Here is a 25747-nt window from a genome sequence, read left to right as displayed (position 1 = left end):
CGGCGAACAACATAATGCGTCCTTGTTTAAACAGGAATAGGAAATTAAATCTATCCCCTTATAGCTGAGTTGATCACAAAGTATTGTAGGAATTACTCATGTGCTTGCTAAAGTTTAACTAAAATAAAATATAAATCAAAAAGAAACACCGTGATTGCAAAATGGGGCTCTTAAAGTAAAACCAGGAATAATAAATGCTCAGTCAAAAGAGGTAAAACGATAGAGTAATTAGATATGTTGAATTTATATCACAAAGTATTACAAAGAGAGGCTCTAATAGACTTACATCAAGCTGAGGTTATTTCAAGTCTTTTTAAAAGCTAAAAGCAGAGGAGGATGGGAGGGAGAGTTATAATGACCTAATGCTCATGCATCAGCTTTTTCCCACAAGTAATGATGTTTACATTAAGTTCTTAAAATAAAACTTTTGAGACCAATTCATCACAGAGTGAGGGGGAAAAACCCAACGTAATCAGGCTGATACAGCACTAAACATGTTAAACAAATTTCCTTTGTTAGAGGCACATACTCTCATAAAAGCACTGCTGAGCTTTCGATTTATAATATCATTCAAAGCAACAACCTGAGGTCTGTATTTAATTATCTGCTGTGTTAGGGTACTGGGAGTGCATTAAGGTTGGTGTTTAGTTGGAGCAGCTGTACCGTCATGAGGAGCATCGGCAAAAGCAGTCGGGGAGAGCGACACCACAGAGCTGCTGGCAGACTTTCCTCCGCTGTTGGAGTGTCTTAGGTACATAATGGACTGCACCTTCTCCTGGTACAGCTTCCCATCTGACAGAGAAACATCAAAGGAACATGGCACATTAGCTTAATGGATCTTTGATATGGAGCCGGTGCGCTCAGCTGTAACCGCTTCCTCACCTATATGCAGTGAGAAGTAGAAGGTGGATGGAGTGTGGCAGACGTAGGTGTTGGTAGGTGGGTGCACTGCCATCAGGAAGTTATAGATCAGTTTTAGCAGATCCATGTCAGGAGGAGACCCGAGTACTTCCTGGATGATTTTGATGAATGACAAAGACACCTCCTGTGGGATCGCCGTGAGATGCTCATCCCGATGTTCCTTAAAACAAACACGATATTTAAAATAAAAAGGAAGGAAGAGGGAAGGGAATGTGAAGCAGCTCTGTGGCAGCGACCTACCTGTAATACCTGACAGGTGAGCAGGAAGCGATGCACTACTTCAGCCTTGAGGAACTGACGGATGTTAAAGACCTGATGAGGGTGGTGAACCCTGATGAGGATCTCTAAGGCAGCGAGCAGCGTCTCCCACACTCCGCACTGACACAAACAGTAAATGACACCATATGACGGCTGAGACAGTAAAACAGTTCTGGAAAGAATCCTCACGGACTCTTTGATTTTAAAAAATGTCGTCTGCAGCACAAAAACTGCAGGAATAACCACTAACTGATGCTTTCTCCGAAAACATTTGATTCACCAGAAGATAAAACCTTAAAGCGCTTCAGAGGCCGCGGGGATTTTGTGGGAGAACTAAAATCAGTGACTATGGCCACTAGAGTTAATGTATGAATTTCTAAGAAGCTCATCATTTAGCTGATAATGTTTTAAGCTTTCTGTCTGTTCAGGAGAGGATATCAATAACAATAAATAAATAAATAAATGAACAGACCCTGAAAAAACCAGAAACGCTGAGATTCACAAAAGTCATTCAGAAAAAAAGACAACTTTCCTTCTTTTCTTTACAACTGTACCTTCAGGTGTGATGAGAAAATGAATGATTAGATCTTGAACAAACTGCATTAGAAATGCAGCTCATTTGAAGTATCCTCACAGTAATGAATGTGTGATTGCTCATCTTCACCTGCTTAGTTTTTCATGTTTTGTCTGCCTTTGTTAGACACAGTGTCCTTCAAAAACATCATACATTATTTATTTATGCTCTACTTATTTCCACCGAGGAGAGTGGAGATGATGAGTTGTTATTAAGGAGGAGAGAGGCTTTCTGGATGTTTACATTACAGATATCCTCGCACGAAGGGCGATGGACTTTAACTTGATGTAATGTTACAGTTTCTTTTTGATGTAAATGATAAATGATAAAAACTGTTCTTAAGAAAATATATGTGTGCAAATACATGGATGTTGCTTTTGGACGTGATGGACCTGACCAAAACGATGTAATTGAATTAGACGGTGTGCCATAGTTACATTTAATTGTAATGCAGTCTTTACCTCCGCCTTGGCCCAGATCTTCCAATCCAACAGAATGTCTGAGAGAAGCCTTAAATCCTGAACCACGGCCACAGACTCCGCGTCCAAATGGAACTGACCGTCTTCTCCGAGGATGAGGATGGGTCCACTGCAACACCCATCGAGTAAAGTCTAGGAAGAAAAATCGTGGCCGTCAGAAACGCAACGACTTCTGTAGAGTTTCTGTGATAATAACTCACAGGGCGCCGTTCACTCTCATCAGAAACACACCTCAACATATTGATAATCTCTAGTTCTGAATCTCAAGCAGGAAGAAAATCAATACATTCTCCATGAAATATTTGGAGTGCTTATCACTCAGTCAACTCAGTCAAAACTAATTCCATTTACTCCACGAGCAGCCCTGTCTGTATCGATCAAAGAATATCATTTGTGACCAGATTCACTGCAGTGGTCATAAATCTTGCAGTCCTTTATGTCTCTGGTACATTTTGTTACTTGAAGACAGAAGCTTGCAGCCTTGCACTCAGTTAAAACATTAAGATGCAGGTTAACAATGTAACTACCCCAGTTTAAGAAAGGTACCAGAATTAGATTTCTTTTACAGCATGAAGTGAAAGGTACAAATGGAAACTATCAACAACTGTAGCACAGCGTGTTCCTTTTATATAGGAATGATCATGGGAATTTAATGCCACTAATCAGTGCAGTTCTATGCTATACAATACAGGATGAGAAAGCCTAAAGTGACAAATGCAATCAGAGTTGCTGTGTTACTCTGCAGGAGCTCAGTGTTTCATCAAGTCAGACACAATGCATTTCAGCCAGAGCCATTACACAGCTCAATTACAGACACAGCCAGAGGGTCAAGTAACAGCAGGGTCACCAACACCGGCTCAGAGAGGAACCAGTGTGTCGGGCCAGATCAGATTCATGGCCCCCCAAAAATCAAATAAATAGAGGATATATTTTACTGTGCAGATCAGCTGAGGCTGCAGGGACAGAAGACAAGAGTTCAAGGTGTGACTCACTTTCAACATGTGATATCCTACGATGCATTTGGGCTTGATGAGGACCTGATGGATCATGGAGTAACCATGGTAACAGTCCATTTCGTGGATGCGGTGTTGGTTAAATTTGGACAGCGACAGCAGCACTTGCAGGGCCAGAGCCTGGGTCTTCTCACAGTCACTGAGCTCCACTGTCTGGACACAACGGTGCCAGAGGAGGCGAAGGGGGGAAAAACAAAACAGAGTGAACATGAGGGCCTGCTGTGGCCACTGAGATCTCACAGAAGCACAAAATAATGTCAAATGCTTTCTTTATGAATGAAACTGAACTAATGGGCACCTCATCAGTTGGCCTGGAATATAATTAATCAAATTCAAAAATTCTCCAAAGTCATTCAAGAGCCTTCTTTCTCCTACATACTGCAATCAAATTGCATACATATTATATATAGGCTTTGCCCTTCACATTTAACCCTTTACTTATTTTGGGTCTCTTTAAATAATCATAACTCTGTTACAGTTTGTGTCAGAAAGAAACCCCAACTGGTTTCGGAAAGAAGAGAAGATGAGCTTTATGGAGATATTTGGTGTATAACGGTAGCACAAAGCATTCACGAGATACTGCTGTGTGCACACAGACAGAAAAATCAGGTTCTAGATTTTACCATATGTGCCTCACATTACTGTAACTCCTCAACTATTTTGGGCTAGAGAGAAAATTCAAATAGTTCTTGAAAGCTGAGAATTATGTAGCAATTTTAAAGCCAAAATTACAAAATAAGTCCAGGCAGCCTGTATGACACTTGGGTGAGAAAGGGTTAAATCATCCCACCTGTGCAAAGAGGAAGACAAAAGTTCCAGTTCCTCCGATCTTGTGCAGGACACTCTGCAGGCCGTGGGTTTCGGTGGGGAGCAGAGCTCTGAGAGCACTGGACTCCAGGGAAACACTTTGCACCTCTTTGGAGCTGAAGGGCCGCTGGGTAACCACAGTCTTTGCTTGACCTTTCAGTCTGATTACAGGCTCATAAATTGTGTAGACTCTCGGACTGCTGGGGGCGTACACGACCGCCAGGCTCTCCTGTGCAGAAACCAACGCACACAATTATCTTTTTTGGGAAAAAAGTAATATCTTAAGATAAGATAACCTTTATTAAGATAACCTTTATTAGTCCCACACGTGGGAAATTTGTTGATACTTGATTTAGGATATTAGATATAAAGTAATTTTAAAAATAAATAAATAAGGAGCCAAAATGTCCTCAAATAGGGTACAAATGTACACCAGGGCAAGGGTTGTTAGATTTAACAGTAAGTTACAAAAAAATGGCCAAACATTTATTCTTATCATCTTGGCTTTTCTTTTTTTAGCTATTAGCTAAAAATGAGCTATTATCAACAAAGCAATTCCCACTTAATGGGAGAAAAACTATTTTCAGTCTGACTAAAATAACTGCAGCTTAACTATAATAGTTGTTTTTCCCCATTTGGGACAAATTACTTCCTACCATGCAGTATCATTAATGACAGCTAATTGGAACAGCACATAACTCATACACCGTGAAATGAAACAATAAATGAGACATAGGGGGGATTTGCCACGCTAACAGAGCACTTGAATCACCCTGCATAAGTAGAGGGGTCGGCGGCGGGCATTGCAGGAATTGAGTGAGAGATGAACAAACACGGCAACATTTTTTTTTCTGGCTTCATTTCATAATTACACTTTTTGTGACACGGCTGATGTTTTAATGCCTCGTGTTAAAAAAAGAGAAGAGAAAAAAAGAGAGACTTACGACCAAAGTTGTTGTGTCTACATCCTTGCTCTTCATTAAAATCTCTCTCACGTGCTCACACTTCAGACCTTCCTGGGTGACAAACTTGGAGAATGTTACACTGGGTTTGCCATACTTGCAGGGCATGATCGAGGTGAGATCTGGTCCACTCGTGTACAGGTAGAAGGCCTCCTCAGATCCTATTCTAGACCCTGAGAAGAGGCATGCAAACATCTATTATTATTTGACTTAGGAAAAGGGAATATCCTCTCTCTTAAGGAATATCTTTGTGTGTTTGTGCAATCCAGAAGCTGTAAAATTGATTTGTGAGAAATCCAAACTAAAGCCTGAATGAACTCAAAGAGTTAATGATTTATATGATTCCACTAATACGCTGCAAATTAATAACACATGAGCTGATGCAATGCAAGACTCCCGAGGTGTCCTGGTCAACTTTTTTTTCTTGATACTTTCAGTCCTGCTTTTCAAAGAAGAACCTGCTACACACAATGAATTCCAACCACAGCGGAGAGGCCAAGCTTGTCTAAACACATCAGTTGGGCTCATAGGTCGAGAGCGCCTAGATGCAAGGCTTTCACAGCCAATTAGAGGTAACCAGAGAAGTATTCAGTAAGCCTCCCGAGAGAATGCTGAGAATCCACAGCACGCCACACATCACACCACGCGCAGCCTTCTACAGCTGCATACGCTTTTAAAATACAAATGCATCACAAAGCATTTCTACAGTTTCTACTGCTTTGTAAAAGTGAAGGTGATAATCAATGTGCCACCAGAGAGCAGCACTGAGGGCAGTTAAACAATTAAAACGGACTGCAGTGCGCATGTCTAAGTATGATATTACAGACACTATCTTCAGTTCAGTTTAACAGGAGCCCTACCGTTGAAGAGTAGCACAGTGCCCATGTTCCAGCGTGTTCCCATCTCCTCTGAGGATGGCACACAGTGGCCCAACATGCAGAAGGTTTTGTTGCTGTCAGATGATAAACTGGACTTTCTGGGTAGGGTGTAATCCAAAGAAACTTCACACTTCCTACAGAAAATGGCAGTTTGGACTGAATTTTAATTATTTATCAAACCATGCGAGCCAAACGACAGCTTACATTTCGGTCAGTTTTCCTCACCAGATGCCAGACACCCAGACGACCACGCGGCCGTGGACGTTCTTCTTTCCCTCCGGCTGCTGGCTGTAAGTGAGGGCAAGGTGTTGCCACTGGCCCCCACTGAACAGGCCCTCAGCTGAGTCTGCTTGTGCCAACAGGCCTGCTTTTATCTCATCGTTGGGGTCTATACAAATCCTGAGGAAAAGAAATATATTAGAATACTTAAAGTCCAAGAAAATCTGAATACTTAAAAAACAGCACTTCATTCTTTTGACACTACTTTGAGACTGCACTCCTTGGAGCTCACCTAAAAGTGAGAGAGCCTGTAGAGAAGTCTGCCCACACTTGAAGCATCAGTGCCTTGGAGCCCATGGATAGAATATGAATGAGTCCTTCCTCTAGCAATCTTGTCCCTGCCTGAGATGACGCATGGTGCAACTCAGCTGCAGGAGGGTTACTTTCTTCTGGAAAACAATAATCAGAGAATGTCAAAAACGATTCGTGTTCATGGGCATCATGCACAAAGGATTCTTAGTAAAGGAGTTCTGCCTCACCCCTGTTTTTGTCCCCGTCCTTCGCTCCCTGCTCGGCCACCCTCAGCCATATAGAGGTACTGAAGCCGCTGGCCATATGGGGCCAGCAGTTCTGTCCAACTAAGGGCAGGTGGAGAGGGGCGATGTGCCAGGGAGAGGTGCGCAGGTGGCTCGGTTGGTACTCAGCTTCTCCCTCCCTACGGCCTGGAGACAGCTTGCTCTTCCAGGGCAAACCAACACTTTTCCCTCCGGCGGCACAGTTCTGTCTGGAGCTGGGGGAAAACACTCCCGGAGTCGAAGCCCCAAGGATTATCGGAAAACTCAGAAAGTGTAGAGGTTCGATGTTCATGTTGGCTTCGACAATTTGTAAGATGCCCTTCAGTAAAATCTCCTGGGAGGTAACAAAGTAAATGTGAAGTTAGGGGAACTGTTTTAAATTTGATGCAAAAACACTTAAATCTGGGCTTTTTTGTAACCCTAAACTTAAAGCTGTTTTCAGCTGCTCTCTTATTCACAAGGGGTTGCCACAATGGGTAGCCCCACATATTTGATAGTGCCGATTTTCACAGCGGGTGTCCTGACACACCCAATAAAGAGATATGTCCCCTTTAAAAAAAACAAAACAAAACCAAGCCCCCCCATAAAAGCTAATACACTAAGAAATGTAACTGATTTATCTGTGATCCATAATAAACCTGCAGAATATTGATAAAGAACCAGCAAACAAACCATGAAGAATGCAGATGAATACAGCTAAGCACAAAGAGTTGTGTGTTATCCGCACAGATGACAAAATTAACTTGCCTTGCAAGTTGTTAAAAATAAATCCTTCCTGTCTGCTCTCATAGACGTCTGAATTCCAATTAAATGCAGACGTGTGTTAATAAGTACTAGTATTACATCTGTTCTGCACACTTTGGTGTTAATTGTATACAGAATGAAGCTACCTAAGGGAGCATTATGTGTTGATACATTTTAAAGCGGCAAGAAGTGAGAAGAGAGGCTGACAGCACGGTGTGTTAAAAATAGATTCTTGTTCCTGCTTTAAAACAAGCAAAAGCATGCAGGCACTGAGAACAAGAAGACATCAGTGTCAGGCATCACGAGTGCAAGCAAACAGCACACTGTTGAGTGACTGATAGGAGATGGCTATTTACAGTAGGTGGGGTCTTCTCCAGGAAGAGGCGACTCAATAGAGCAAGTTCCTCAGCTGTGATCCTCTGGCTCACCATGGCAACCAGCAGCTCCACAAGCACAGTCTGGCAATCTGAATGTAGACCAATGAAGAGCAGATTACATAAAGAGTTATCATCGCATTTTGGCAGGCATCAGAATAATTTCTTACCACAGAAAATAGATGATTTTTCTTAAGCTTTCTCAATAATTGTGAATGTAATCTATGTTGTATTTGAACTTTTAGCCATTAGAAATTGGCTGACAAAATATCCCAAGGACAAAAATCCTCCCCAACACCACAGAGAGCAAACACTTATCTTGTTTTTCCTTTAGATTTTGGACATCATGATATTATAATGTTAAATAAGATCAACTTAAGTTCCAAAGAAGCCCACTGGGTAAGACTGACTAAGAACTACTAAAGGTACCTATGATAAAACATGACACTGAGCCCAGGGGACCCAGCTGAAATGTCAGAAGCAGAAAAAATCTCAGGAAAACAGCAAACTGAGAGGGCTCCCCTCCTCCTGAGACGTCACACATGAAAAATATGTGTTTAGATCAGATAAGACAGAAAAAAAATAAAGCAGGATGAAGAACAAACCTGTGAACGAGTGGTTTGTTTGACTGAGAATGTTGTGAAAGCCAGACAGGATAGTTTTGACTCCTCCCTGTGAAAACAGGAACAAAGCAGTCAGTCATTTTCTTCAGACCACAGCTGAGTAGTAAAGTAAGACAAATACGGGAGGTGGTTAAGTGTAGCACAAAGAGGAAACTGTGGTTGGCGGGACCTGGTCATAGAGGAGAGCAGCATTGTGGTGATTGGCGTGTACTGCACTGAGCAGGCTGTGAAACACATGACTCAGAACCTCCAGGTCTGGGGAGCCAGAGGCAAGTAGCTGCAACTCCATCGTACAGATCTCTGGGAACAGGAGCGCGCCTCGCCCGGGCCTGTCTGCCACTGCTACAAACTCATGCAATGCGGCTGGCTCCACCTTCAAACCTAAGAAACCCAACAGAAGAAGATCAGAGACACAAACAAGAGATTGGCACGCACTGCCTGCCTTGCTAAAGCACAGGCACAATATGCCACCCTCTGCTCCTTGAACAGCACCATGATTCAAAGGCATTCCCTCTCTTGGGTTCTTGGAGGTAGAGCATAAAAATGAATTTGCCTCAGTTCTGTGCTCAGCTGCAGAGCTGCCTCGTGTTTTCAAGGAAAGCAGTCCAGCAGGCTCTCACACGGCTCCTAGAAACTCCTTTTAATTAAAGAAGCTTGGTTGTCTTCCTGTGCACCGCTACACGCTTTGTTACAATCTACCACACACGCATCCAGTCACATATTGCTAGCAGTAAATATAAACTAAAAGCCACGTACCAACTGTCATACCCGTCTGCCTTGATAGTGCATTATTACTGATGCTTGTGTTTGGTCTGTGGTTAAATTTAATTGCAGGAAGTCTACAGTATGCATTTCACATCACTTTTCGCTATGTTTATGGTCTTTATCCTTTCAATTAACCTCAAACTAATAAACACAAGGATCTGGAGCAGTGTAAACGCCGCTAAGAGACCAGGAAATGTGAGGAGGCAGCAGCTACAGGAGCCAATTTGGACAAAACGAGAACAGCCTGAGGAGAGAAATTCTGGAATAAACATTTTTATTATTAAATATTAGAAATAATTTTGAATTGCTGTAATGCTAGATTTAAAAAAATACAGGAAAAAGGATCAAGTTTTAATTGAGTGTGAAAAAAGGAACAGTCATTGGTGCTTGTGCTCAGTTACCTAAGTTGAGCTATGTACCATTGAAAAAGGATTTTCAGTGGAAATAAGTGGTTTGATTTTACAGAAACACGAGATAAGGCTAATTACCAAATAAATAGCACTGCATTGTGAAGTTGAAGTTGGTTTGCTCAATATGACTCAAGGTTAAAGATTCTGTTTCTCATGACATAAGAGTTTTCCAGGAAGCTAAAATTTCCATCTGATGAAGACTTTAAGTCACAGGATCTAGCTCATGAGACCAAAAGAATTTAGTTGCCTGCAGTTGTAAAACGTAAAACAATGACTTTATTCTGAGGAGATGAAGCAAAAATAGTGTAATCGGGCCGTGTCTTTAACCTGCAAGCGGTGAAACAGAGCTGACACAAGAGGTTAAACGCATTTTCTGCCTTGTCATATGCATGAATTAAAAACTAGCCACCGTTTATTGCTTCACATCCTTCACAGCACACCAAAGGAGGATGTTGTTTTTTTCTTTATTATAGAAGTAACTGTCTGTATGTGCATTTGCACTGAAAAAAAGAGCATCCAGTGAATGCACAGAACTCCAGAAAGGACTAATCATTCAGCAAAAAGACCGATTAAACAGTTAACAGTGTGAGAAACAAGGTTTCCCAAGACTCAAAACAAGCAGGTTTAGAGGTTATAACGGTCCCATGACCTCTCAATCCAGCGAGGTTAGTCTGTTGTTGTTATAGCCAATAAAAACAAGATGCAGAGAAGACAAACATCTGAAGTAAAAATGATTTATAGCGTTCAGAAAATAAACTGAAAAATGAATAGGCAGTGAAAAGTAATAAGACTCATATAAGTGTGAACTGCAACCAGCCTCAGTAACAATATCTGAAGTGGTTTGGTATGTGCAGCAGCTATGGATCCTTGAGGAGGAGTAAGTGAGAATAAAAGCATGCGTGTGTGTGGTAGTGTGGCAGTAAGTGTGGACCTACCCTCTTCCTGCTTGGCCATGTCCTCTGGGTTGCTTTCGCTGTCAGCGTCGTAGCCCTCCTCCTCCCCTGGGGGCTTGCCGCCGCAGCTCTGCACCTCGTCCACCTCCTCAGACAGATCGCCCGCTGGGGCCGCCCCCTCCGCCAACACCTGGAGCTTCTGGCAAGAAGAGAGTGAAAGAGCAAGTGAGGCAGAAGAGGAGGTAGGAATAAGAAGAGGAAAAAATAAATAAATCATGAATTTCAATCCCATACACTCCAAGTTCAACGGCTGGTTAACTTTCAAGCACTTAAGATAAGATTGCTTTCATAAGAGCTTACCCAATGCTGCTTTAAAAAAAAAAAATTAAAAAAAAAAAATTCCTCGATTGAGTATTTTTAGGGTAAAATGTGAAAGGCATGACATGGAGTGTCATGCCTGATGCGGCGAATCGACTGCCCTCAAAACGGGGGAAAAAGAAAGTACAAGATTTTTAGTCATAAGACAAATATCAGCTGACCTGCAAGGCGCTCACACAGCCCCAGTTCCTCGACATGAACAGTCATCATATGTGCATGTAGGCAAACACACACACACGTAAACTGACAAACTAAACCATTTCCTGGTTCAAAGAGGCTTTTTGCATCACACACCTCTATTCCTTCGAAACTAATATGAGGCTGTTTTTATATTTAATTGTGGGTGAACATTTTAAAAGACTGGTCTAAATCAGTGGACAAACTTTGCGGTGGAAGACTAATCTCGGTGCTTCAAGCACATACTTGTAATGGTTAAGCGAACATCACAGTCTGCCAGTGCTCACTGAGAAAGAACTAAGCTCTTAGGAAATAGGTAAATCTATTATATAAAAAGCCAAATCCTCCTGTGTTGGAACAGGCTTAGTCAGACAGGCATTTTAAGACTTGAAGAAAACACGGCTGAGAGACATGAGACAGTTACTTTCAGTCATGTAAGTGCGGACGGCTTCTTTTCGTTTGTGTTTGCCTTATTTATGGAATAAATGAAAAAACAGATTCATGTCTCTTGCGAATCTTAAATAACGCTTTACAAAGCCTGCACTGATAGTGGCACTGCTAAGGAGGTGAGAGTTTGTAGAGGCCCATCTGTACTGAGCAAGTGAGAAACTGTCAACATGTGTGAAGATAACTGATTGAATTAAAAAATGTTTTCAATATGTTAATTAAACTAAGTCTGTCTGAAGAGCTGACAGCAGAGTGTAAAATCCACTAAAACAAAGAAACATCAGCAGCATGCTGGGTTTTAAAATGAGGCTGCATCCGCTGCTGGCTCCACACAAAGGCTACAATTATTTACGTTCACCGTTTCTGTTGTTGTACATCAGGCTGATAACAGCTGCTTAGCAACATAGTGCGAGTGGCCTTACACGGCAGTACTGATGCTTGATAACACTTGGGTGGAAAATGGTTTTCCTCTCATTGTACGCTTGCCTCTTAAATAAACACCACTGCTCATTATATTTTACCACGGTGCTCAAACACACGCTGTAGATGCACAGATACTTCACTCTGCAGACAAAAGAGGCAGCAAAAAGAAACATACAATTTTCACTCGTGTTTGCACTGCATGTTATTGTCCGTCTGACTGGTTAATAGTGGCTGCTGGTGGGAGATGATGAGTTAATAACATGGGGTCACACACAAGAAAATGCAGTTGTTTCTGATCACACAGGCTCTCAACTCTCTCTCTAGTTCTCAGCCCTGCCTGAAACCTTTGAAGGCATTTGCCCTTTTGTTTTGCCCTTCTGCCAAGTTGCTGAAATCAGTAGGAATTATCTCTGGAATTTGTTAAAAGAGTGAGAAAAACAGTAACATAAAAGACAGAGAAGTAAAAAACAGGCAGGAAAGCATGCCTGTTGTTTTTAGAGTCAACAGGACAGATATGGGCAATAAAGGCCTCCAAGATACTAACTGCTCAACAAAAGGTCAATAAATCAACCTATAGCAGCTTTCATTTAGTGCAATAATATAGTCATTTGAAATATTTATTTCATGAATGACTTTTTAGTAGTGTGAAAACAGGCACATATTGTGCAAGCGAAAACAAATGGTTTTAAAAAGAGATTTAAAAAAGATTAATTTTAATGAGTAAATGGAATTCAGCCGAACAAATAATGGAGAGACATTTTGCCAAAAGCTTTATAGAGTGATTAGATGTGATCAACAATGACGGCACCTCATGTCTCTTTATACATGAGTGTTTCATGAAAGTGGAGAATATTTATTGTCTCACAGGTTCTCCCAAGGCAGGACTCACCCTCTCTGGCTTCTCCTCAGGGGGATCGGGACAGGATGACACCTCAGCCAAGGCCACTCTCAGGAGAGAGTCAAACAGGGGTATGGCAAGGTCAGAGTTCACCACTCCAGACCGAGAGAGCTGGTCTCTCACTTCTAACAAGGTATCCTCCACTGAATGGAGCTATAATCGAGAGGACATGACACTTTAAGTTAAGCCAAAGTATTTTTTTGCGTATTTGGCCTGTTTAGGGGTTAGTTAATTAAACACATTGCTCAACATACCTGATAAGAAAGCTCAGGCTCTATCCTCTGCAGGGCTGAGTTAGCACTGTGTAGGCAAATAGCCAGCAAAGCCTCAAGGAGACGAATACTTTGAAGTTGCCATTCTTCCTCAAGTTTCTTTGATGGATCTTTGGTCTTTCCTTCAGCTGGACTGGTGCTGCTGGTTTCAGATGCATCATGAGAAGTCTCCTCCAGTCCCAGTGAAGTGGCTGTGGAATCGGGGCTGCCTTTACCTTTGCCGTCTCTCTTCTTCTTTGCTTTTCCATCCTTCGTTTTACAGGAGAGCTTTTGAATGACCATTGCCATAAGGCGCAAACAGACATCCAGTCCACCCAGCCTGAAGAACTGTCTCTGGAACAAAGGGCTGGCCAGGTAGATCCACCGACACACTGACCAAACATCAGCGGCGCGTCGTAGCTGCTCTTTAGAGGGCAGGGCTACACTGTCTGGGGACAGATATGGCAGCCGTCCACCCAGAGGTTCACTCGCTGTACTGTCATAACCCGAAGTGTCTTCGGAGTCATTGGCTGAGTCCCGGTCAGAATCTGCCTCCTTGCTGACGCAGAGGAAGGCCACACATAGAAAAAGATTGATAACATGAAGGTGGATCTCTGTTCGGCTGCGCCCCGGTCCACGAGCCTGGCCGCTACGGCTCTTATGTCGTGGATAAGCCTCCTTCAGGCCTTCATAGAACTTGCTGAGACTCTGTGCGCCCTCTCCGATGCCTCTGGACCCCAGTTCCTCAGCCAGGCCTAAGACAGCCTCCCTTTCTTCAGCATCAGCACTCTCCAGCTCCTGAAGCACCCCCTCAGCCTGCTGCTTTCCACTGCCTATTATCAGAGTCTCAAACACCTTCAAAGCTAAAGAGCGTGTCTGGTCCAAGTAGACAAGCTCTGTCACCTGGTTGAGTCCATTACAGCTAATAAAAAGGTCTCTGATCACCCTATAATACAAAAGATGAGAAACTAAGTTAAACAAAAAGGACATTTTAATAAGTTGTTTTTCACATTAAAATGCACTGTGTCATTTATTACCCCCCTCATAAAGAATGGGTATATATATAAACCCAACACCAAAAAAGATGAGAAGCTATGTAAAATGTAAATAAAAACAGAATGCCATGAATTATTATTAATGACAACAGAACATATAAAACATAAAATATTTGTACTTAGAAAATGTACCAAGTCTTTCTGAAAACTATGGACATCACACCCTCTGGACTAAAGAGGAGAGGGAATATCTGACTTGTTATCAGCGTTCAGTTTAAAAGCCTGTCTGATGGTATGGGGGTGCCTCAGTGCCTATGGTACTGCACATCTGGAAAAGCCCCATCACTGCTGAAATGCATATCCGGGTTTTAGAGCAACATATGCTCCTATCCAGACAATGCCTTTTTAGGGAAGGTCTAAACTGCATACTACATCTACTACAACAGCATGGCTCCATAGTAGAAGAATCCAGGTGCTGAGGACATTTCACCAATTGAAAACATTTAGTGTATCATGAAATGGAAAGAGTGACGAAGATCCAGGACTGTTGAGCAGCTAGAATCCTGTATCAGATAAGAATGGGACAACATTTCTCTCCAGCAGCTCATTTCACAGATGTTTATGGACTGTTATTAAAAGAAGAGGAGATGCTACGTGATTGTGAACATGACCCTGTTCCAACTTTTTCAAGCCGTGTCGCTGCCATCAAATTAAAAATAACCTTTTTCTTGAAATGGTATGTTTTCTCAGTTTAAACATACGTTTTCTATCTTCTGCTGCAAATTTAATATGGGCTTATGAAATCTGCACATCATTGCATTCTGTTATTTGCATTTTCCAGAGCATCCCAACTTTTTTTGGAACTGGAGTTGTACTTCTTATTAGCCAGCAAAATAAACAACATGCTGACAACTCGGGTAGATGTGTAGAGTGCACACAAATACCTCCTACCGCAGCGCTCCCTTATTAAAATAAAAAGCACCGCTCAGTTCAATCAGACAAGTGCTGTAACCAGCCAGTGACAGAAAAAAAAACCTCATCACGCAGGAGCCTTCACACGCCAACTCCATTTGTTCTCTTCAGGTTGCAGAAATAATTCTCTCTCCAGCACAACACCTTTACATAAATAAGTCATCATCTACAATAATGCACACGGACACACCTGCTAGTCTTTATTTACTGCGTTTTCTTTGTTCTCCAATGTCTTTTCTGCTTCATGTTTATTCTATTGAGCAACATGAAAGACAAATTCACGACTTGTTATCTTAAGGCAAATCATATATTTACTGGGAAAACACAGCTGACACCTTACCCTTTTAAATTTGTTTACTGGTGATATACACACACTACTGAGGCTGTGATGAATAATAAATGACGCTATCACAGCACAAGGTAAATTATGGTGAAAGAATAAAGCATCACCTCTGAGTGAAATCAACATTTGGTGTGGAAAAACAACTTGAGAGAAGTGCTAACATTACAAACGGACTGAAATCCCACAAAAAACCAAAACACAACCACTTTAATCTCAGCATGGAGTTTTCTCTGCAGTGTGCGGTGACACAGATGTTCAGTTAGAGCTTTGAGGATGGGAGCGTGAAACACAAAACAAATTTAACAGATTATTAACTTGTTGATTTCTTTTCACCAATTTAAACCCATTTTCTCCAGTCTTCCTCTAAATAAATGTAGCGTTGATTAAATCTGCTTCTTCACAACATTTCCTCCTTTCATTAGTGGTCTGAAACTCCATCAGAATGGCTATTCATTAGTCTGCATATTTAATGCTCACTTCTGAAAAATATGATTCCTGTTTCGCAGAAACCGAAACGAGAGCAGGAGATGATGCAGTGGCGGGCAATGCATCAGATGATGTCCAACTTTGAAGAAAAGCTGCTCGTCTTTCAGGTTATCTTTCGATAACTTTTCCTGCATGAGCAGACTGCATAAGAAGGTGATGTAAAAACCACTTAAGTAGAATTGGTTTTGCCCATCCACGTGAAGGATGATCACACAAATAACCTCATCGATTCAATCGCTCGGTTTGTGAGACCACGAAAGACAGAAAAATCTGACACATGTCGCTCAAACCTTTTCCCGCAGTACTGAAGGCTCTGAAGCTCCAATTTGTGTAACTCATACATGAATGTGCCCCAAATCAAATGATCTGTGGATCCTATTTCGCCTAATTTCCATCTGTCTGCCAACCTAAACAACACAAGTTAATCACCGCTTTGCAGCCAGCTAACTTTGCAGCTATATTTGGAACAAATATGTATATAGCCCAGTAGATGGAGCTGTATAGTCTAACCTAGCGAGAGTGACCATGTGCAAAGATGTGAGGTCTGACCATATGCAACTGCAAATTCAGTACCAATGAAGACTTTTTAATTTGGAGCCTGTCATGGAGTAATGCTGCAGACTTCATGGGGAAATGTGGTCGTTCAATTTCATCCTTGAGACCAGTACAGATATAACATCTTAGTAAGCCACGCACCAACTATCCTGTGTTCTGTGAGCTGAGGTTATAATAAAACAGACCAATACAACTAGATCTACAACTACATCCATTGCATACCAAACAACTGAATATGGCACAAAAACCTTAAAGTTGCTGCAGAAAACATAAAAGAGAGTTTTAATTGTAAATGTTATACCCCTTAATTTGGGCTTTGAGGATAAGTGAAAACTTGTTTATATAAACTTATAGATCTACATTTATAGTCTATTAATTAAACTAAAAGTCTCGACACAAGCTGAGAATTTTGATTCCTGCTTTTCTGAATCTAAAAGTAAATTGTTGTGCATTTTGTCTCAAAAAAAATTAACAGAATGAAAAAATAGCAGCAGAGTTAAACTGATTAGCTATTGGGCTATTAATGTTTTTTCCTGTTAAAACACATGTGGACTTTTTATCAATAAATATTTTATCAGACACCTCATTGATATGAGCAGTTTATTGTTATGCTCTAAAGAGTTGTAAAATGTAATTCAGAGGATTGGTTAAAAGAGAAAAAAAACCCAAACCCATCACAGATGTCAGTCAAACTTGTAGAGAGCAGAGAACTCTCTGAATTTTAACAAGGAAATCTATCAGCCTACTGCTGACAAAACATCTCAAAGCATCCAGCCATCTATTTTTTAACACTCCCGATCTTGCTGAGGGTCGCAAGAACATGCAACCAATCACAGCATGTGTAGAGCGGCCGCTGAGATGTAATCTAAGCAGGTCACCTGGGTTAACACACAGGCACAGACCTCTGCACGTCCCATTCTATGGGCGTTTCAGAGTTTACTTAACCTGTATGTCTCTGGATTGTCTCAACATCTCAGAATTCTACAGACAACTGAGAATATCCACACCAAAAACCAAAAATACAGTTTTACACAACTTCACATTTGCCAGCATTTTGATGAAAGCACACGAACAAACATTATCTGCCTCTGCTATGTTATGCTACTGTACTCACGACACTCTTACATAAACTGTCAATAATCCTCTCCATCTCGCTGAGTTCACAAAGCAGTGCTAAATTATTGATTAGCATTAATTAGCAATGACCTGGAGGGATAGATCTAATGACAAAGAAATTCCAAGTAGATTAGGTATCCTCCTTTGAACTGGCGGATTATATTTGCTTTAGGTCATTGTATCAAAAGGACAGGAATCCATTTCATAAGAAAGAAATATGCAATATCTATCGAAATAAACATCTATATCACTTGTCTTTCAGAAGAAATTTATAAAATAAATTGCTAATGCTTCTGAAAATATTCATAACCAAAGAACGTGCTGCTTGTTTTCAGGAGGTTTTGACATCTAACAACACACACACACACACACACACACACACACACACACACACACACACACACACACACACACACACACACACACACACACACACACACACACACACACACACACACACACACACACACGAAGAGGGAAAACAGAATTATATTTTAAACTAACTAAACCTGTGAACCAGCTCACCTTGATTTGAGAAGCGATGGTAACGTTTGTAGGTAAACAAGTAGTACCTCCACAGGCAGGCACTGCGTGTGATAGCTGCAGACCTGAGTACAGACAGTAGAAACTCCCAGTTGCTGGGCGTGGTGGGCTAGCTCTACCCCTCTCTGCAGCACAGGGTTGAAGATGTGTGTGTAGAGCTGCCACTGCACTATAGCATTGCCCCTCTGAGTTAGGTGGCACACATGGCCAGCTATCTGCTGACTAAGCTGCCAGTCCTCACCAAACACTAGCTCTTGGTAGGCCTCCAGAGCATTCCACTTCCACAGCATATCCTCAGTGCCCCCTCCACTTGGCAGAATACCCTGGGAGCGGTAACACAAGCTGGTAGAAATAGCTGAAGGTTCCCCGTGCTGCAATGTCTCCTCCAGGCCTGGCAGCTGGCTGCTATCCAGAGTGCAGATGTTACATGAGGCCAGCTTGGCTTTTTCTGAAGGCTGTCCCCCACCAAGCTGGTCTAAGATCAGTCTCCCCAGGACACTAAGAACATGAGACTGGTAACTACGCAGCCCTGGAGCTTTAAAGGCATCGAGTAAAGGTCCTACGACTGAACGGGGGTCCATACAACAGCAGATTCCAACAGCCTGCACCCCAGCCAATACCTGCAACACACCTGGCCCGCTGGGGGACAGGCGCTGTAGGAGCCGCAGGCACTGGTGGGCACAGGCAGCCAAGCAGCAGCAGCGCTCAGGATAACGTACTGCTTCACCCTCCATCTCTCCTCCGCCTTCTCCATCCTCTTCAAAGGGGTTGCGCCTAGCAGCTTGCTTGAAAGCAGAGACGGGCAAACCTGACAAGTCTCTGTGATGATGCAGGAAGTGGGAATATTCACAGCGACGATGGCGCCTTCGGGCACACACAGACTGATGCAGCTGCTCTGACTTTGCCTTCTTTACAGCACTGACAATCTTGAAGACCCCTGCAATGAGGCCTCGTAGCCTCTCTGAGGCTTCACCTCCAACTTTAGAATCTCTGGCTCTGCCAAGTCCCTCCAGTCGAAGCACTGTAGTCTCAAAGAGCTCCAGGCCACGGTGCTGAACAAACTCATGGATGAGCTCTAGAGCCTGACTAAAGAAAAAAGGGTTGGGAGTGGAAGCCTGCAGGCAACCCAGCAGCACTTGCAGTACTCCTTCTAAAAGTTCTGGAAGCAGTAGCGCTCTGTGGCGATAACGAGAGAATGAGAAGTCATCCTGTACTTCCTGTAGAGTCTTCTTGGGCCGAGGAGCAAAAGGGTTACTCTGTCTGTCCAAGCAGCTCCGGATTTTGAGAGTGGCTCGCAGCAGGTCTGTTAGACTACGTCTCAGGCTGTCTGGAAGGCTGTCATTCTGACTCACATCCACAGACATCAGGTGCAAGATGGTTCGTAGTAGCATTCTCTGAACTAGTGCAATTGGCTCCTCTGTCCAGCCTCCAGCAAGCTCCTCTGGTCCTGCTCCTCCTCCACCCCCTGGACCACAACAATCTCCAAATTCAGTAAGGATCTCTGTGAGAGTAGGCACAACGCTGACAGCCAGGCCAGGGTTGTGGTTGATGCTCATGTCAAATTTACACACTTTCTCCAACAAGGAAAGCAACACATGGCAGAGATCAAAAGGCGAGTTTTCCATTCGATTGAATATTGATATTGCAGCTGGGTCTGTTAGGGTTTCGCTGTCAGCCATCTGGGATCCAGGGGCTCTGGGATGTGGGTATGGGGCACTCATGGTTTCTGTGGTGGTGCCGGTGGACGTGAACTGCGAGGCGTCTGATCGATGATGCTGACAGCTTACCTGGATGGTGGAGCCATGTGATCTTCGGCTCCGTGCACTACCTGGGCCAGTTTTGTCTTCAGAGTTGGCTTCTGAATCTGAGGTAGAAACCTGAGACTTGCGAGCATCTTTCACAGAGTATCTCTGCGCTGTCCGCCGGGACCTCCGTGACTTCCAGGTACTGCTGGCAACACGGGATCTCTTCCCAGAGGTCTGCTCATCTGTTGCAGCCTTCAGCCCTGTTCTGAGAGGGATGGCCTTCACCTCCCGGTTCAGGAATACCTCCAGCAGGGACGGCAGGGTGAAATCTGTCAATACATAGAATACATATCTATCATACTTGTTCTAGGTGCATGCAAATCGCAAAAAAGTAAGAAAATCCCACAAAGTGAGAGTATTGTTTTTTTTGTTTTAATATTTAGACAAGCACTTGATCCTGGTGTCTACAGATAAAGGTGACATACTTAAACAAGACCAAAATAAACCTTTTCAACAAAAATATCAATAGATGTGAAATGCTTGTGTGGATAAAATATAGTAACCTTTCAAACTACTATGGCACCCTGTATAAGAAAAAAAAAATCTTATACAGGGTTTCCCCAGCAAATCTAAATGGAATGGAATAGAAAGTCTTTTTCTTTATGACCAAGCCATTCAACACCACCTCATTTTTTTTGTTTTTGTACCATTCCTTGGTTGATTTCTTTGAGTCCTTAGAAGCATTATCCTATTAAATGGTCCTACATTGTTTAGACATTCAGACTACAATCTGAGGACTCAGACTGCGCTTTGAGTGCTCAGATTAAGTAGAAAAGTGCCAGTCCTTTTACCATTTACAAATAGCTTACATCATCATCAACAAGTAAGCTTTGATAGTGAAAAATGAAAGTTAAAGCCCTGCCAACAAGCTGCCAAATCCCTGAGGCAGAGGAGCAACCTCAAGCCGTACCATTTTCACCACCATGCTTCACAGTTTGAATGGGATTATTTTCATCAAAAGCTGTCTTTGGCCTGTGCTCTGCATCCTATCATTACTGTGACCACACAATATTCCAAAAGGTAAGCTCTTTGCCCATATGTTCACTGGCAAGCTGCAGCTTTAATGTTGTTTTTGGATAGAAAAGACTTGTATTGGCCCTGCACCCATGCAAGTTAAAATTGCTTTCTGATTGTAAATACATGCACTTTGTCACCGATAGTTGAAATAGTTACCTGCAGATCCCGAGATAAAATCTGGGAGGGTTCATTGGGCCTTTTATTATTCATTTCTTTTTACGCATCAAGTGATCTTGATCTGAACTTGCTGGAGCCAATCATTGTTATGTGTACTATGACTAAATGGTAAATGGTAAATGGCCTGTATTTATATAGCGCTTTACTAGTCCCTAAGGACCCCAAAGCGCTTTACATATCCAGTCATCCACCCATTCACACACACATTCACACACTGGTGATGGCAAGCTACATTGTAACCACAGCCACCCTGGGGCGCACTGACAGAGGCGAGGCTGCCTGACACTGGCGCCACCGGGCCCTCTGACCACCACCAGTAGGCAACGGGTGAAGTGTCTTGCCCAAGGACACAACGACCGAGGCTGTCCAAGCCGGGGCTCGGACCAGTAACCTTCCGATTACAAGGCGACCTCCCAACTCTTGAGCCACGATCACCCTGACTAACTCGTAGGTATCCCCTCAGGTTTTCTCTTAAAACCTGACTGCGACTGGAGTGATTATACCACAAACTCCCACAGAAAGGAAAAAACCCACCCTAGATCTCACAAACGCTGGATTCCATTTATGTGGATCTGATAGTGTTACATATGTACAGGTGTATTTTGTTGCAAGTGTCTGATATTTATTTACTGATTTAATATAGGCAAATGTTTAATGCAGTCAAGTTGTTACATTTTGGGTTTAAATACACTTGTATTAATTGGTATTGCTTCAAAGAGTACAAAATGTTATCTGTACAAATACCAAAAAGGCAACATTTTTCATGGGACTACCTATAGACAGCTGCTGAGTATACTTATAGACGTATACTCAGCAGCTGTAAATGTCACATTTTAGTATTTGACACGTAATGTTAGACACCAGCCTGACAAATATTTATTTTTAAATATCAAAAATATTACTTCCTAAGTGTAATGCTCAGCTGCATCTCAGCAGCCGTACCTTGTTTGCTCAAACTCTCAGTAAGCAAGAATTAATTAAAGTAAAAATGTCTAGGGTGCATGTTAGAAAGGATCGGCAGCCCTGTACTAAATGCCAGTGTCATCTGGAGGTCACAGGACTCTGTAATCACTGCTCTTCTCCCGTTCTGTGGCTGCTTGTGCTTGCAATACTAACATCATTCACAATGTCGTAAATGGTTAAAATTGATTAATCCGTTGTGAAACAAGTACAGTAGAAAGTTTGTGTTGTGCAAGTACAGCCCTGAGATAAAAATAAGTAATTCAATAAGGACATTAGAGACGCAATTTAAAGTCAAAACCAATTTCAGTGTCTTCACATACAGTAGTGTGCAAAACTCTTGAGCTTCCCCCCAATTTTTATCGGTTTCCAAGGAGACAAAGTTTTGTAATTTTTTTTAAAGTGGTCTTGACCAGCAGTTCTCCAGAGTTTATGGGCTTTGTGGGCTGTATTTCAGTCAGTGGTGTTAGGGATCTTTTCAAAATAGATTTAATTATCAATTAGGGCTGCCACAAACGATTATTTTGATAGTCGACTAGTCACCGATTATTTTTGTGATTAGTCGACTAATCAGATCATCATCCATTGGACGTACAGCGTACAGCTTATTGCACCAGCAGCATCTGGTCTTATATAACTATCATTAGCTTACAGCTTGAAGTGTTTGTGCTAACTAAAAATAAAGACAAGATGGTAGTTTATTAATTTTTAATGAAATTTGCAGATTGTTTCGGTGAAGTTTAATAAACTCCTTGCTTTCTAAAATATAACAGGACACCGGAGTATATTATCCAGCGTCTCAAACTTCTGATGATCAGCTGTCTGCTTGAAGTTTATTTAGCTGTGCAAAAACTATAACTTTAATCTTAGCCAAACCGATTTACTCAGGAACAAATAAAATACTAAAGAAAGCCAAACAATAACATTTTAAGTTATCTAAGTGACTTATATATCATGTTTAACCTGAGTAGCGAAAGACAGTGGTGGGTTTGAAAACGATTTGCCGGGAGTCCGGTGTTCTCACGGCTCTAGTTAGCCTTGCCCCCGCCTAGCTAACGAGCTAGTGGGTAACAGACGTCTCCGAAAACGTCGGAGAGCTTTTGAAAATATGTGGTGTCTTGATAAACTGAGCAGATATTTGAGGTTTACACAGCTACATTCTCGCCTGAAAATATGTTAAACGTTTATTTTGTGACCCAGAAAGAATAATAGGAGTAAAGTTAAAACTAACTAGCTGCCGCCATTGTTGACAACTGCGCTGGGCTGCGCTATGAATTCTGGGACACAGCTTCTTCTTCTTCGGGGTTTAACGGCAGCTGGCATCCTTGTACATGCAGTGCTGCCATCTTCTGTTTCAGTCCGTTATTACACCCTTAAATCCTACTACTCATTCCTGCGTCCTTTGTGTTCTTACAAAGCTTCAAACGATGCGTCGACTATTAAATTAGTCGTCGACGATTTTAATAGTCGACATAATCGTGACTAGTCGACTAATCGTGGCAGCCCTATTATCAATGCAAAAACTATGGTAATGGCTTCATTTTTCAGCTTGAAAATGATCCCAAACACACTGCCAGAGCAGTAAAAGCATAAGCATGGATAGAAAAACACAGCTGAAGACTATTGGTCAAGGACCTCGACATTATTGAAGGAGTGTGGGATTGTCTTAACAGAGAACAGAATAAAAGGCAGCAAACATCCAAAGAAACTGGAGAACTATTCCTGAAGGCTACTTAAAGAAATTACAAAGAAGCTCAACTAAAGCTGTGCAAAAGAATAAAGGTGAAAACTTTTAATGTTCACTTATATATGTTATTTCCATGTGTGTCTGCACATGTTTCCTTAAATCCTTGCATTCATTTCCCCATTCGCCAATGAAAATATAAAGAAATGAACAATGGGTAAAGACTCTTGCATATTACTGATAAACCCACCAAACCTGATGCTGGAAGACTGCTTGATAGTCTTGATGCATGCTCAATCATCCAGGTAAGTAAATCCCAGAAAGCTGATTGTGTTCATCTGAATGTAGCACTTTCAGTGGGAGAAACGTTTCGTCATTCATTCAAGTGACTTCTTCGGTCTCTTTTCTCCCATAATCAACTTTTTGGGATTGCTTGATAGTAATAATTTTTTAAGAATAATGTAAACGCTAGAACACGAAACAGAGTAACTATAATGGTTAGCTAATTTTATACTTATGAATTGGACACATTTAAAGGAAACTTTTTAGGTAATGTTACATTACACGTCATGTGTGGGCACTGACCTGGGGCTTTTTCCTCCTGCACAGGAATCTTCCAGACCAATGGGAGTAAAGACAGCAGCAGAGTGAGCAGTTCCTCGCGACAGGTCAGCTCCTGAAAGGGCAGCAAAGCACACTGAGTTTACCTAGAAAGCCTCTCTTTGCTTTTCCCTGTGGTCACACTCCAATGTCACACCAAGACACACCCACCACACTTGGTTTGCACTACTTTCAACAGTTAGAATGAATAGATTATTGCCAGACACAATAATCTGCCTTGCATCTAAATGTAACAAACTTAAAAAACTTCCTTCAGCTGGAAATAACGCATTTATTTTTTTTATAAGCACTTTTATTGAATTAGTTATTTAATCTCCAATGCAAGTGCGTCGAGGAGCAATGTAGCAGCTACATGACAGACTTACTTCTGAGACCTCGGGGAGCTCATGTCTATCCAGGGGATTCCTCCTCCAGGTGTTAATTAAAAATGATAAACCTACTCTTTCATGTGTGAATTAAACAGCTTTCTGATTTAGCAAAAACATACAGGATGTTTAGTTTATAGCGCACGCCGACTTAGACTGCATTAAAAAAAGAAAAAGTGCAATCCATTTCATTCCAGGATCATTTTGAGCATTTCAAAGTATTATATTCAGCTACTACTTTTTACAAACATGCATCTCCATTTATTGCAAAAGGTACATTTTGGATAATGAAGGGAGAAAATAAGCTGTTCTTCTCTTAACGATTCATAATAGAAGAGTATGAACACAACACCAAACACCTTTGCTGTGGAAATGCCCAAAGGAGAGTAATAATAGCATCCTTGGCAGAGGATGAAGTCCCACTCCTTCTGTGTTTCTAATTGGTGCTTCTCTTAGGTTTTTTCTGGTCCAGGGGTAAGTGAACATTATAGCCACAACTGTTTTCAGTTCTTTTTTGTCTCAAGTGTACTTGTTATTGAAATGTGAATACAGGGTAAGAGATATGGCCAACGTGCCTATTTGCCTTGGCTCAAAACATCGGTGCTCCAGCGCAACCTTTGATGGTTCTGTTCTTTAGGACATCTCCAATGGGTGTGTCAACGTTAACTGTTTGCAGACAGAAATGACTCACACCGACATTCAGTAAGTAAATGCAAGTCACATATCCAGTAGTATCTTCACTAGATATTCTGTTAGTATTACTCTGGAATTTTTCAAATACTTTTACTACCATTTATTGATGACTTCTGTAATACATTTTTTTCTAGCTGTAGTATATGTAGTAATCATTTGAAAGGTAAACCATTAAGGTGAAATCAAAGAGCCGACACAAGCCTGACGCTTAACACATCAACACACAACCTTAATTTAAAAGGGAACAAAAAATAATTTAATAAAACCCTCAAATCAATAGGATGTTACATGGTTGACTACAGGACTCCTGTTCTGCTAATGTAAAGACTAATAACACTTCTACTGT

At 41.8% G+C, this 25747-nt stretch overlaps 1 protein-coding gene across 1 annotated transcript in view; it reads right to left on the bottom strand.

Annotated features, from left to right (window-relative positions):
* lyst (lysosomal trafficking regulator) overlaps nt 1-25747 on the bottom strand; it is a 62524-nt gene that overhangs the window by 15759 nt on the left and 21018 nt on the right. The window contains exons 4-22 of the mRNA XM_026191138.1: nt 24308-24398; nt 18062-20153; nt 13073-14015; nt 12810-12971; nt 10538-10694; nt 8597-8808; nt 8410-8476; nt 7787-7896; nt 6651-7020; nt 6404-6560; nt 6118-6291; nt 5875-6026; nt 4997-5187; nt 4036-4281; nt 3225-3398; nt 2215-2364; nt 1162-1299; nt 883-1081; nt 664-792 (exon numbers count right to left, since the gene is read on the bottom strand). Of these exons, the coding sequence (XP_026046923.1) occupies nt 664-792; nt 883-1081; nt 1162-1299; nt 2215-2364; nt 3225-3398; nt 4036-4281; nt 4997-5187; nt 5875-6026; nt 6118-6291; nt 6404-6560; nt 6651-7020; nt 7787-7896; nt 8410-8476; nt 8597-8808; nt 10538-10694; nt 12810-12971; nt 13073-14015; nt 18062-20153; nt 24308-24398 (5914 nt within the window). The remainder of the gene's footprint in view (nt 1-663; nt 793-882; nt 1082-1161; nt 1300-2214; nt 2365-3224; nt 3399-4035; nt 4282-4996; nt 5188-5874; nt 6027-6117; nt 6292-6403; nt 6561-6650; nt 7021-7786; nt 7897-8409; nt 8477-8596; nt 8809-10537; nt 10695-12809; nt 12972-13072; nt 14016-18061; nt 20154-24307; nt 24399-25747) is intronic.

The sequence above is a fragment of the Astatotilapia calliptera genome, chromosome 13 (genome assembly GCF_900246225.1).
Source record: "Astatotilapia calliptera chromosome 13, fAstCal1.2, whole genome shotgun sequence".
Taxonomy (NCBI): domain Eukaryota; kingdom Metazoa; phylum Chordata; class Actinopteri; order Cichliformes; family Cichlidae; genus Astatotilapia; species Astatotilapia calliptera.
Note: the sequence above shows the minus strand (reverse complement) of the source record. Positions and strands in the feature narration are given on the sequence as shown.